This window comes from Gigantopelta aegis, chromosome 9, assembly GCF_016097555.1.
Source record: "Gigantopelta aegis isolate Gae_Host chromosome 9, Gae_host_genome, whole genome shotgun sequence".
NCBI classification, from domain to species: domain Eukaryota; kingdom Metazoa; phylum Mollusca; class Gastropoda; order Neomphalida; family Peltospiridae; genus Gigantopelta; species Gigantopelta aegis.
In genome coordinates, this window is record NC_054707.1 from 20,785,346 (window position 1) to 20,800,239 (window position 14,894).

Sequence of the window (14,894 nt, forward strand, 5' to 3'; positions counted from 1 at the left end):
ACTAGTATACAATCCAGAGTTTATTACTGCATTCCCCTCCCACCTGTTTTTTTAATGTTGAAATAGACCAACAAGTTCGCCTATTGCATAAATAGTCTCGCCCGATATTTTTAGAATTTGTATGCTCCCGAATAACGCTATAAAAGGCGAAGTGTAATTAGTGGATATTTAAATTGTTATTTATAGATGAAATGTCACCTGGACATGGGAGTCCACGCAATGCAGTTAGAGCTACTGGTGAGACCAGTAGAGCTAATTTTAAACAGGCTGAACTCCACCACAAGGCAGGCTTTCTGCCAGACAATAATTTGTCCATCTAGATAGTTATGGGGTTGGGGCGGCAGAGGCGTAGCGTGATCTGGACCTGGGGATGGGGGTTCGAATATGAACCAAGTGGACCTTTTTCTATTTTGTTTTTGCACCACCAGAACCTCCATATGTATAAACCTGTATGTTTTAGTTCTGAAAGCGGACCATTTGCTTCAGCGGGGGGTTCGTCCGAACCCCCCTAGCCTACGCCCTTGGGTGGGACGAAGCCCAGCGGTAAAACGCTCGCTTGATGCGCGGTTAGTCTAGGGTCGATCCCCGTCGGTGGGCCCATTTGGGCTATTTCTCGCTTTAACCAGTGCATCGCGACTGGTATATCAAAGACCGTGGTATGTGCTGTCCTGTTTGTGGAATTGTGCATGTAACAGATCCTATGCTACTAATGGAAAAATGTAGCGAGTTTCTCTATGACTGTGTCAAAATGACCATATGTTTGACATGCAATAGCCGATGATTAATAAATCAGTGTGCTCTAGTGGTGTCGTTAAACAATTCAAACTTTTTGGGGGGTTATGGGGTTGAAATCTTTTGTTTTGGATGCTGCATTGTATGTACTTTGACAAATTTGGAATAACAGGTCTCCTTATGTATTCTTTCTAAAAAATCATTAAAATAAAATCATCCAATAATTTCAAAGATTTTAGGGTACACAATTTTACCTTTTATACCACCTGGCAGAAACCCTGCCAGAGTCATACCAGACAATTATGAAAATTGCCCTTTTTAGTTAAATATATGTGCTACACTAGCGAAACTTGTGATAAATGAAACGCAAATGATATGCAAGGAAAGAAGCAACATTTTTCGGCGTATTTATTATTATATTTATTATTATTATTATTATTTTTCTTCTTCTTCTTCTTCTTATTATTATTTTGCTGCAGGACTAGGCGTGACAATCAGCAGTACGATTGGGATTAAATTTACACACAACCCTTTCCATTTCTTTCTTAACGTCATTATCATCACCACCAGCAAACTACCATCGTCGTCGACTCATAATCATCATTACCACCACACTCCAATCATCGTGTAGTACCTCCGATGTACATATTAATTCTGGTTATTCAAGGATCATAGTGTTACAGTTATCAGTATTACCAGACTACCACTACCACAACCACAACAATCACCATAAACACCACCACCACCACCACCACCACCATCATCACCACCACCACCACTACCACCACCACCATCATCACCACCATCATTACCACCATCACCACCACCACCACCACCATCACCACCACCACCACAACCATCATCATCATCATCACCATCACCAACACCACCACCACCACCATCATCATCAACACCACCACCACCACCATCATCACCACCACCATCATCACCACCACCACCACCATCACCACTACCACCATCACCACCATCATCATGACCACCACCACCACCATCATCATCACCACCACCATCATCATAATCATCATCATCATCATCACCACCACCAAAACTATCACCACCACCATCATCAACACCAAACTACTACTACCAACACCACCATCATCATCCTTATGATTACACTGTCAAAATCATCTCAACAATCCACCATCATCATCGTCTTCTTCATCATGAACATTATCATTCTCACGTTAGTTAGGCCCTATTTAGTTAGTTGGGTCCTATTTCTATATCAGTTGGAATATCGCAAATATTAAATATTAATTTTAACAGACTGCTTTTCGTATATATACTGATTGAATTTGTTCTAGTTAAACCCAGTGCACCACAACTGGACAAAGGCCGTGGTATGTGCTTTCCTGTCTGTGGGGAAAGTGAATATAAATGATTCCTTGCTGCACTAAGAAACATTTAGCGGGTTTCCACTGATGGCTACGAGCCAGAATTACCAAATGTTTGACATCTAACAGCCGATGATTAATTAATTAATGTGTTCTAGTGATTAAACAAAAGAAACTTCTTCTTCGTATTTATCTCCAGGTTTTATTTTATATAAAACAGAAATAGCCCATAATTACGAAAAAATAACACGAACATAATTATTTTATTGGTTGCCAGAATAAACCCCCAGTGCTGATTGCCAAAAAATAAAAGCATATTAGTATATTTAGCATGTTATCATGGGCCCATTGAAATAGCTGATCTAACTTAGAAGATCCACAATTCGGAATTAAAAACCCTTCCTTTGGGCTAATTCGCGTTCCAGCCAGTGCTCCACAACTGGTGTAACAAAGGCCGTAGCATTTACTATCTCGTCTGTGTGATGGTGCATATAAAAGATCCCTTGCTGCTAATCGGAAAGAGTAGTCCATGAAGTGGCGACAGCGGGTTTTCTCTCTCAATATCTTTGTGGTCCTTAAACATATGTCCGACGCCATATAGCCGTAAATTAAATCAGCTGAGTGCGTCGTTAAATTCCTTCCTTCTTTCATTCTGTGAAGACAGTGCTAAGAGAATGGCAGTCTGGTTACAGGTGGATTAGGGAAGATAATATTCGTTTCTGACGTTGAAGAATTACCAATATGTACATGGGATGGTATTTCAATATGCACAGGGAATTCGCAAAGCATATTTGCTAACTCTTCAACGTCAAAAAACAAAATCTCAATCTCAGTTGCTAATGTAATGCTAATACCTTGCAATGCGAGCAGTTACAGCCCGTGAGAAATGAACGTGATGGAATAATTAAATTACACTTTGAAGTTGTTTTTGTTTTTAAATTTTATAAATGTTTTTAATAAATACACTGAATGTTTTAACCAACAAAAAAAGAGGAAAAAAAAAGAAGACGTTTGTTTTGTTTAACGACAACACTAGATCACATTGATTTATTAATCATCGGCTATTGGAGGTTCTCACAAATTTGAAAACAAATTATCAACAGTAATATGTTTGTTTAATTTGCCGCTACCGTATACGCAGTTTTGTATATACAAATATTTTAATCACAGAACCTTTTTTTCGCATCAGCCTAGATGGTGTAGTGGTCAAATCATTGGACATAAGGCTGGTAGGTACTGAGTTCGACTCCCCGTACCGGCTCCCATCCCAAGCGAGTTTTAACGACTCAATGTGTAGGTGGAAAGCGACTACACCGACTTCTCTCTCACTAACAACTTACCACTAACCCTCTGCTCTGAACAGATAGTCCAGATAGCTGAGGGGTGTGTGTGCCCAGGACAGCGTGCTTGAACCTAAATTGGATATAAGCACGAATAAAAACAAAATCAGTTTTATACACTGATATTTACATATATTCAAGAAGATACGTTTTTGAAGAATTGTTCATGAAGATTAATTAATTCATGAAGTCTTTGAAGATTCATTCATTCGTTATTCATCAATTCATTCTTTCATAACATGCATGCATTCATTCATTCATTTTTTTTTTTTTTTTTCCAGATTAACTTGCTGTTTGTGATCAACATTCTGAGAATCATCGTATCGAAACTGCGTGCCTTTAATACGAACGAGAGCTACCAAAACAAGTAAGATGATTTTTTGTTTCGCACTTTTTGAAAACAAAAGCAACTATTAAAGATGTCAGTGTTGATATAATTTAGTGTAGACCTTTGTAGACAAACCAAAATGTAGGAAAGTGGCCTCTTAAAACAGATTACTGATTTATACAGGCCATTGTTTAATACAGGTTATTGTTTAATACAGGTTATTATTTAATGCAGGTTACTGTTTAATACAGGTTATTGTTTAATACAGTTTACTACAGGTTATTGTTTAATACAGTTTATTGTTTAATACAGGTTATTGTTTAATACAGTTTCATACAGGTTATTGTTTAATACAGTTTAATACAGGTTATTGTTTAATACAGTTTAATACAGGTTATTGTTTAATACAGTTTAATACAGGTTATTGTTTAATACAGTTTACTACAGGTTATTGTTTAATACAGGGTATTGTTTAATACAGGTTATTGTTTAATACAGTTTAATACAGGTTATTGTTTAATACAGTTTACTACAAGTTATTGTTTAATACAGTTTAATACAGGTTATTGTTTAATACAGTTTAATACAGGTTATTGTTTAATACAGTTTAATACAGGTTATTGTTTAATACAGTTTAATACAGGTTATTGTTTAATACAGTTTAATACAGGTTATTGTTTAATACAGTTTAATACAGGTTATTGTTTAATACAGGTTATTGTTTAATACAGGTTATTGTTTAATACAGTTTAATACAGGTTATTGTTTAATACAGTTTAATACAGGTTATTGTTTAATACTGGCCTCTTTGTACAGTTATATTAAAGTGAATATTAAGGTGAATCAGTTGGTATACGTGGAATGAATAAATGAATATATGAATATTTAAAGTCGCAAACCCTAATTTCAACCCATAAAAATGGATACTTAAGTTTAGTTAATCTACAAACCTGTAACACATTTGGATAAAGTTACAAGAGAGTGAAACATGAGTCTGTGACGTTGAAACGTGAAATACCGTTAAAAATAGACTAAAACTCGACTCTATAACTGCTACTTCTCAGACGCACATGCGTTTTAAAAAATATTTTTAAAAATGCATTTTGTCATATTATAAACACCTGGGTGACCAGAAACACGTCGGATGTACGGAAACCGATAATCTAAACAATAAAATGATTTCAGTTGTCAATAACGGCTCTAATAGTGAAAAATATGCCTTAGTGTTTTAAAACTACGGTATGTCGCTTTAATGACACCCCAGCAAAAACAAACACATCGGCTGGTTATCAGCACAAAGAAGAGTAGAAGGGCTCCCCCCCCCCCACCCCCCCCTCCTCATACACAACCTTAAATGTACAGCATTTCACAGACTGGGATGATGATACCCTCTCATCCCGTTAGTTTGGTACTCCTAAATTACGTTTGTCCTTTAAAATTTCAAGACTTAGAATTTAGGCCATAATCTAGCCGGCGAAATGGATGTGGATTTTTTTTTTCTTGGCGAAAGTCGGTTCAAGTCACTAAGTTATTCTCAAGAGTGAGAAGTCGGGATCGTCGTACTATTTTGGATTTAAAAGAAACACCAAATCACACAACAGGCGTCAAGACACCATCTTGTTCAGTGTCATGGCTGCCTTGCCGGTCCCTTGTTTTACTTTGGCGTCAAACTGTACATCAACGCAGTGACCAGTCGAGCGTTGTTTAATTCTCAGGCATATTTAAATATATCAGTAGTGCCAGAAAAAAAAACCAACACATTTTTACTTTCATTTTCATCTGACTCAGATTTGACAATATGTGAGTTTGTTTATGAAACATGAGAAAATTAGAAACATGACATTGTATTTTAAGACACCCCCCCCAACCCCCCCCCCCCAAAAAAAAAAAATATCACCACCCAACAACAACAAAAAACAACACCCAACAACAAGAAAAACAAACAAACAACAACTAAATGTAATGTTTTAAAATTGATTTTATTACAGACGAGCTATGCGTGCCATTCTGATCTTGATACCCTTGTTGGGACTCCAGTACCTTGTTATACCCTTCAGACCCAGCAGCGGACCTCGGGCCCTTTACATCTTCAAAATGGTGTCAGCTTTTCTTGTGTCGTACCAGGTAGGCATGGCAATCGCGCGGACCAATCAGGGAGAATTTTGAAAGGGACGTGTCTCGTGTCTGGATATACGTGTGTGGGGGTGGGGCATGTTAAGGTGAAAAAAGTATACAACTGTCAAATTGGTGCTATGGAATTTTGAATGGAGCAAGGTATTATGCCAAAGAGAAAAAGTGCGCAAATTTGGTTGAGGAAATTGAGCGCAATTTTGAACGGTCGGCCAAAAACGAAAGTTCCAGAGCTAGTATAGGTTTTGACATAAGTGAATCGAGAGTAGCTCATTAATTAGACCTCTACAATGCTGTGGTGTCTCCTTAGGTTGCCCATAGGACCCTTAAAAAGGGCCTGACAGCTTCTGGTCGTGGCATGACAACCCAGGGGAGACTCGTGCAATTGTGTAAACACCGGTAGGCAAGGCGCTGTTGTTCCGGGGATTGTCCAGATTTTGTTGGTGTTGCAGTCAACGATGTCCTCCTCTTCAGTGTCACCAAGTACCAAGTAGTCTTCCAGCAGCAAGTATTTGGGGGTGGGATAGGGTAGGCTGGTATTCTTTTGTCCAGCATCCCCTGGGTGCAGTGCAATTTAATGGTCCAACACAATTTATACATCACAGCATAGGTCTCACTACACAGATCACTTCCGGGTGAGAGTTGATTGATCACGGTCCACTATAGTTCCTAATTGTGACACAAGTTATGGTTCATATATTCACTTCTAGGAAATGGTGAAGAATTAAAACATTATGTATGTTTAATGCTAAGCCTTCTGGCTGTATTTTGCCCATGCGGTTTTGTAATATTGTGCATTGAACTATTGGGACATGAATGCATAGCTTAAGAGACAGCCGGAGTGAATCGGTTAATGAACCACCTGTTCGGACCGGTATTACAGCCAGATGCGGTCATATAGCAAAAAACTCAAACGAAAATGTTCTCAATTTTGGAGTGAAAATAAATGCTTATATAATGTATGTTCGCAATGGTGTATGTTGTTAGTGCCAACGAGAACCCGTTCACGGTATACCAAAGACCGTGGTATGTGCTATCCTGTCTGTGGTTTGGTGCATACAAAAGATCACTTGCCAAATGTTTGACATCCAATAGCCAATGATTAATAAATCAGTGTGCTCTAGTGGCGTCGTTAAACAAGAAACTTTAAATCACTGATTTGTCTTCTTGAACATTTTGGGTTGTGAAAAGCTGAACGAATTTTTAGCTGATTCAATAAACTTTATATTTGAAATTTGGAGTCAAAAAAGGATACTGTTTTAAGTTTTAAACAGAAAAAAGTTTTGTTTAACGACACCACTAGAGCAAATTGATTTATTAATCATCGGCTATAGTCTTAGAGATGAAACACGCTATATCGTTTTTCATTAGTAGCAAGTGATCTTTTATATACACCATTTCGCAGACAGGAGAACACATACCACGGTCTTTTATATACCAGTCGTGGAACACTGGCAGAAACGAGAAATAACCCAATGTGCCCACCAACGGGGATCGATCCTACACCAATCGCGCATCAGGCGGACGCTTTACCTCTGGGCTACGTTTTAAACAGAAGTACCAATCAATATGTTAAGAGGATCAAGACCCTTCACACATTTTTTTGGTTCATTTGGATGCCACGATAACACTGATTGGTGAAGTTTGAAATAAAATGACTAACAACGCACCAGGGGCCTCATTTGCCAAATTCAAAACTTCGCCATGTCAATGAAATACAAAAAACCACAAAAAAACACAACAAAAATCATAATAACAAAATAATTGCAAGGACGAAACGATCTTTCTTAAGAGAGCCTCCTGAATTACGCCCCGTAACTTTAAGTGGTTTTTTTTTTTTTTTTTTTTTTTTTTTTTTACATTATATATTCAAAATATCCTCAATAACAGTTTTTGCTCTACAATAATAATCATATCCAGAAATTTATGTCTATGAATGAATATTTGTAAGATTTTTCCCCCTCATTATCAATACATTTCTAAAATGGAAACTACTTTTTGTATATTTGTTTTTACCCTTGATAAAAACGTTTTACAGGAATCCATTATATAAAATCATTAGTATGTCAGCATGTCTATCTCTAATCAATAAAATGTAAAACAAATTATTACAATAAGTACTTGGTGAATATAACCCATCATTTTTTTCTCGTCTGCTAACTCCTTAATTTACATTAATTCAAGTTTGTTTTGTCTAACGACACCACTAGAGCACATTAATTAATTAATCATCGTCTATTGGATGTCAATCTAATTAAAATTAGCTCCATTATTACATGTGGATCTAACACCAGCCAGTTGGAGCTCATGTCCACCAATCAAAACCTTACTTGCAGAATCCTGCCAGTGATTTAAAAATAATTTGAAAACATTCCAAATTATCCTGAGGGTATACGACATGTTTCGTGTGAATTACGAATGCCTTAAAACATGTTTTATTTTATAAAATAAATAATTTATAATGTAAAACTGAAGACTGATTTAGTTTTAGTTTTTTATAAATAAATAAATAATTTTTAATGTAAAATTGAAGACTGATAACCCACCCCGTACGTATTGGTATGGTTCGCTGTACTGCGGCCACTAAAATAGATTCACCCGATATTTTTAGAATTTGTATGCTCCCAAATAACGTTATAAAAGGCGAAGTGTGATTGGTCAATATTTAAATTATTATTTACAGACGAAATGTTACCTGGACATTGGGGACTACGCAGTGTTGTTAGTTTTAAATCACTGGCAGGATTCTGCAAGTAAGGTTTTGATTGGTGGACATGAGCTCCAACTGGCTGGTGTTAGATCCACATGTAATAGTGGAGCTAATTTTAATTAGATTGATTGGATGTCAGAGATTTAGAGGAAACCCGCTACATTTTCCCGTTAGTAGCAAGGGACCTCATAGGACAGCATATACCAGGCCTTTGATACACCAGTCGTGGAGCACTGACTAGGACGGAAAAAACTATTTTTTACCTTGACTTTAATTTTTTTTTAGTGGTAGCCCGCCAGGATACCAGGTTATGAAATCTGGTAGTCCTCAGTAAAAATTGGTATCCCAATAATTTTAATATATATATATATATATATATATATATATATATATATATATATATATATATATATATATATATATATATATATATATATATATATATATATATTTTTTTTTTTAAAGAGAAAAAAAGCAAAATCATTTATTTATATTAAAACATGTTGTTTTCGGTGTTTAAGCATCTTGTTGATTGTGTAGTAACTGGATGTGCTCCCCACCCCCCATCTAGTAGCCCGGCGGACTACCGTGTTTAGACATCTTTTAGCTCAAGTGAGAATTCGGTAGCCAAAACACCCGGGGGTACCTCTAAGGTTGAGCCTTGCAATTAGAGAACGGGATCCACCAAGGAGATTCGATCCTTCGACCCAAGAATCTCAGGCTGAGCTAGATCCCGCCCCCGCAATGCATATAATAGAATATATAATAATTATGGTAAATGCAGCGTGATTGTAATATTCTTTATTCTTTTGCAGGGTGTTTTCGTTGCAATAATATTTTGCTTTTTGAATGGAGAGGTAAGAATGATATATTACAGTATGAAAAGAAGGTAATTTAATACGATAAACAAACACAAATACAAAACTAAAATATAAATACATATAGGCTATTGCCAGTGTGTTTCGGTATCGTCATTATTATAATATATAGGAATAAACACTATATTTCGCTAGCCTTTGGCGAGAGTAATAAGCTCAAGATTAATACAAAGTGTCTTTTAAGGTACCCAGTGTATTCTTTGTAAACTGTAGATATGTCTATATAAATATGTGTTCTGGTCATGTATGTTAACTATGTATTTGTATTGTTCTCTATAGTCCGTCCCATCCGCCTACAAAAGTTGTTGTTTATTGGTTTGTTTGTTTGTTTGTTTGTTTGTTGTTTTTTTGTTGTTTTTTGTTGTTTGTTTGTTTTTGTTTTTTTGGGGTTTTTTAGAGGGGGTTGTAAGTAATTTCAGTTTGGTTTGACGTAAGAAGAAATGTAAAAGTGTTTTGGAATTGTGTGCAATTTAGAAAACAATCGACTCAGAAATAAATAACTTGTAGTAAATTCCATACTGTGGGAAGGACTATAGTTACACAATGTTATGTGACTGAATTTTGTTGAACAAATCTTGAAAAAAAGAAAGAAAAAAGAATAACAAAAACAAACACAAACGCAAAAACACCCCCTCCTAAAAAAAACCCCAATGCTATCGGACATCCATTTTACTCAATCAAAAGACCGCTTGCATAAATTTAAAAACGGTAACAATCTGTGCCGCATTCGGTAGAAAATGTTCTGACAAAATAGGGCAACTGAACCCAAAATGGCATTGGCTCATATCAGACCTACTAACGAAGACCATTAAGTTAATTGCAATCAGATCTAGTTTCAGAATGCAATATCACAAATTACGTGCTAGATAAAACAGCACTTTGCAACAAGTGCTGCCACGTATTCCACCAAATGGCATGTATGTTAGTATTCAGTGCTCTATGTAAAGGATTATTTTTTTATATTATTTTTTTTTTTTTTTAGGCGGGACTATATTAATGTTTCTTATTGCCATCATGCTCTAATTGGCAGCTCGATTTTAATTTCTTTCAACACCTCTAATGCTCGAGAACGCTAAAGACGCAAACTCAAAATGACAGCGACGAAAAGCCTAGCCAGTGCGCTAACGTGATGCTTCCTGTTTTAAGGTTGTGACGGTTCTCCGCCGGAAATGGATCCAAGTGCGCCATAACTTGGACGCGACATTTTTCGACAGACGACGCAGTGTGTCCACCACGTTCGCCATCACCTGGGAAGACTCGTCCACGAGTGGAGTGAGAAATGGAAAAATATTTATCAGGAAAAGCAAGGTTCGTTTGGCAGACATCTTTCTTTTTCTTTCTTATTTTTTTCAACCCACTTTAATTCTGCTGCGAAATGGAAAAATATTAATCAGGGAAAGCACGGTTCGTTTGGCAGACGTCTTTTAAAAAAAAATAAAAAAATTATTCAACACACTTCTTTTCTTTAATTCTATTGCGAAATGGAAAAATATTTATCAGGAAAAGCTAGGTTCGTTTGGCAGACATTTTTCTTTCTTTTTCCTTTTCCTTTTTTTTTCTTTAATTCTGGAATGCAATTGATTTTTTTTTTACAAAAATAAATAATAGACGTTCATGACCACATCCGTTATATCAAAGGTCGTGGTATGTGTTATCCTGTCTGTGGAATAATGCATACAAAAGATTCCTTGCAACTAATGGGAAACAAATGAAGTGGGTTTCCTCTCTAAGACTGTGATTACCAAAATTACCAAATATACGAGATCCAATAGCCGCCGATGATTAATAAATCAATGCGTTCTAGTGATTTCGTTAAACAAAACAAGCTTTAACTTAAAAAAATATATATTATGGGGCAGCTTTTTACAAGAAGTAAGGAATGTTTTATTTATCAACAAACTCGTTATAGATGAAATGTCACCTGGACATGGGGGTTCCACGCAATGCTGTTAGATCTACTGGTGAGACCAGTAAAGCTAATTTTAATCAGATTGAACTCCACCACAAGGGAGGCTTTCTACCAGACAATAATTTGTCCATCTAGATGGTTATGGAAAAAGAAAGAAAGAAAGAAATGTTTTATTTAACGACGCACTCAACACATTTTATTTACGGTTATATGGCTTGGGACATATGGTTAAGGACCACACAGATATTGAGGAAGGAAACCTGCTGTCGCCACTTCATGGGCTACTCTTTTCGATTAAAAGCAAGGGATCTTTTATATGCAGCATCCCACAGACAGGATAGCACATACCACGTCCTTTGGAGCACAGAATGGAAGAAGAAATAGCTTCAGTTTTTAAAGTACGCAAAACTAGATATTAAACATTAAAAAACTAAAACCAATTAGAAGGCAGTTTTAAAAAACGTAATGGATAATCTATTCACTAGTAATTCACGAAAACAATGTGACATTTTAAGAGAGTTTAGTAGAAACCATAACATATATGACGATTGCTAATCTGTCAATACTCAGTACCGTATCTCTGCACAAGAATGATTCCAAAAGATGTTCTGATAGTTATGAGAGTATGCAAACACGACTCGTTGAGAGTTTTGTCTGCAAAGAACTTGAGGAAATATTGCTAAAATTATCTTGAGAGCCAAGTACCTTTAAAGGGACATTCCTGAGTTTGCTTCATTGTAAGATGTTTCAGACTAATAAAATATTTCTACGATTAAGCTTACATATTAAATATATTTTCTTGTTTAGAATATCAGTGTCTGTATATTCAATGTGTTTCTGGTCGTCTTAATATTTGTAAGAAGCCCAAACTGGATTTTGTCTTCAATAATTTCGTACGTACGAAAAAAAAACAAAAACAAATAGGAAATAAAATGAAATTTAACGTAGTACAAATATTAGAACGATCAGAAACACGTTTAATATACAGCCACTAACATTTTATGCAGAAAAATATATTTGATATGTAATTACAATCTTTAAAAATTCTCTGTTAGTCGATAACATCTTAAAAATAGCAGCAAACGCAGGAATGTCCCTTTAACGGAGATGTGATTTGTCAAACGCAGGAATGTCCCTTTAACGGAGATGTGATTTGTCAAACGCAGGAATGTCCCTTTAACGGAGATGTGATTTGTCAAACGCAGGAATGTCCCTTTAACGGAGATGTGATTTGTCAAACGCAGGAATGTCCCTTTAACGGAGATGTGATTTGTCAAACGCAGGAATGTCCCTTTAACGGAGATGTGATTTGTCAAACGCAGGAATGTCCCTTTAACGGAGATGTGATTTGTCAAACGATATTGGCTTTGGTCATAGTGTAAATGTAAACGCAATGTATCGCAAGACCTGCACTGCGTTGAGCGACAGCGAGCAACGATAACGTTCGCGAACTATATTATTGGTTCCTGAGCTGCGTTGACAAGACCGATTTATGCGCTTAACCTCAAACCGAAAAGCCACACCGGGAAACAGTCAAATAACTCGTGAATATTATTTGCTGCAATTTTTAAGATGTTATCGACTAACAGAGACTTTTTAACGATTGTAATTACATATCAAATATATTTTTCTGCATAAAATATTAGTGGCTGTATATTAAACATGTTTCTGATCGTTCTAATATTTGTATTAGGTTAAATTTCATTTCATTTCCTAAAAATAATTTTTTCATACGTACGAAATTATTTAAAGACAAACCCCAGTTTAGGCTTCTTACAAATACTGAGATGACCAGAAACACATTGAATATACAGACACTGATATTCTAAACAAGAAAATATATTTAATATGTCAGTTTATTCGTAGAAATATTTTATTAGAGGGAAACATCTTACAAATGCAACAAACTCAGGAATGTCCCTTTCAGGACCAGTAAACCTTTCAGTCAGTTAAATATTATTAATATTATGGTAGAATGTTTTAACCACATATAATTTTTAGACATTGCTGGAGTAAATTCTGACCAGTGAAGGAAGGTAGGAAATGTTTTATTTAACGATGCTCTCAACACATTTTATTTACGGTTATATGGCGTCGGACATATGGTTAAGGACCACACATATATTGAAAGAGGAAACCCGCTGTCGCCACTTCATGGGCTACTTTTTTCGATTACCAGCAAGGGATCTTTTATAAGCACCATCCCAAAGACAGGATAGCACATACCACGGCCTTTGGTGTACCAGTCGTGGTGCACTGGCTGGAGCGATTTTGACCAGTGGTGCAAGCTTTGTGTGTTTGCGTTGCATCATCGAACCTCCTCTGTGGATCCTTCCAACTGATTGGATTTATTCCCGTTCCAACCAGCGCACCACAATTGGTGTGTGCTTTCCTCTCTGGGAAAGTGCATATAAAACATCCTTTGCTGCATTAGGAAAAATGTAGCGGGTTTCCTCTGAGTTACCAAATGTTTGACATCCAATAGCTGTCCAGCCAGTGCTCCACAACTGGTGTAACAAAGGCCGTGGTATGTACTATCCTGTCTGTGGGATGGTGCATATAAAAGATCCCTTGCTGCTAATCGAAAAGAGTAGCCCATGAAGTGTCGACAGCGGGTTTCCTCTCTCAATATCTGTGTAGTCCGTAACCATATGTCTGACGTCATATAACCGTAAATAAAATGTGCTGAGTGCGTCGTTAAATAAAACATTTCCTTCTTTAAAGGAACATTCCTGAGTTTGTTGCAATTTTTAAGATGTTATCGACTAACAGAAACTTTTTAACGATTGTAATTACATATCAAATATATTTTCCTGCACAACATATTAGTGGTTGTATATTAAACGTGTTTCTGATCGTTCTAATATTTGTACTAGCGTAAATTTAATTTTATTTCCTAAAATATTTGTTTTTGTACGTACGAAAATATTTGAAGACAAAATCCAGTTTGGGCTTCTTACAAATATTAAGACGACCAGAAACACACTGAATATACGGACACTGATATCCTAAACAAAAATATATATTTAATATGTACGTTTAATCGTAAAAATATTTTATTAGTCAGAAACATTTTACAATGCAGCGAACTCAGGAATGTGCCTTTAAATGTTTTTTCTTGTTTTTCAGACTGAGTTGCAGTCGATTATGAAAGAACGAACCGACGCGGAAAACAAAGAGGCTGTAGTGGTACTCTGTTGAAGGTATAGCCACTCTACATGTCCCTGTTTCAAGATTTAAAAAAAACAAACTAAATGTCCGCCGGCAGGATTCGAAACTATTGCATCGATACGAACCTACTGCATCGATATGAAAGAAAGAAAGAAATGTTTTATTTAATGACGCACTCAGCACATTTTATTTACGGTTTTATGCCGTCAAACATATGGTAAAGAACCACACAGATAATGAGAGAGGAAACCCGCTGTCGCCACTTCATGGGCTACTCTTTTCGATTAGCAGCAAGGGATCTTTTATATGCGCTTCCCACAGGCAGGATAGCACAAACC

The 14,894-nt window shown here is 36.3% G+C and overlaps 1 protein-coding gene across 1 annotated transcript in view; it reads left to right on the forward strand.

The window, feature by feature from the left end:
* Positions 1-14,586, forward strand: part of LOC121381494 (calcitonin gene-related peptide type 1 receptor-like) — a 60,431-nt gene extending 45,845 nt beyond the window's left edge. The window contains exons 8-12 of the mRNA XM_041510814.1: positions 3,712-3,797; positions 5,747-5,921; positions 9,414-9,455; positions 10,623-10,784; positions 14,515-14,586. Coding sequence (XP_041366748.1) covers positions 3,712-3,797; positions 5,747-5,921; positions 9,414-9,455; positions 10,623-10,784; positions 14,515-14,586 — 537 coding nt within the window. The remainder of the gene's footprint in view (positions 1-3,711; positions 3,798-5,746; positions 5,922-9,413; positions 9,456-10,622; positions 10,785-14,514) is intronic.
* The last annotated feature ends 308 nt before the right edge of the window (positions 14,587-14,894 follow it).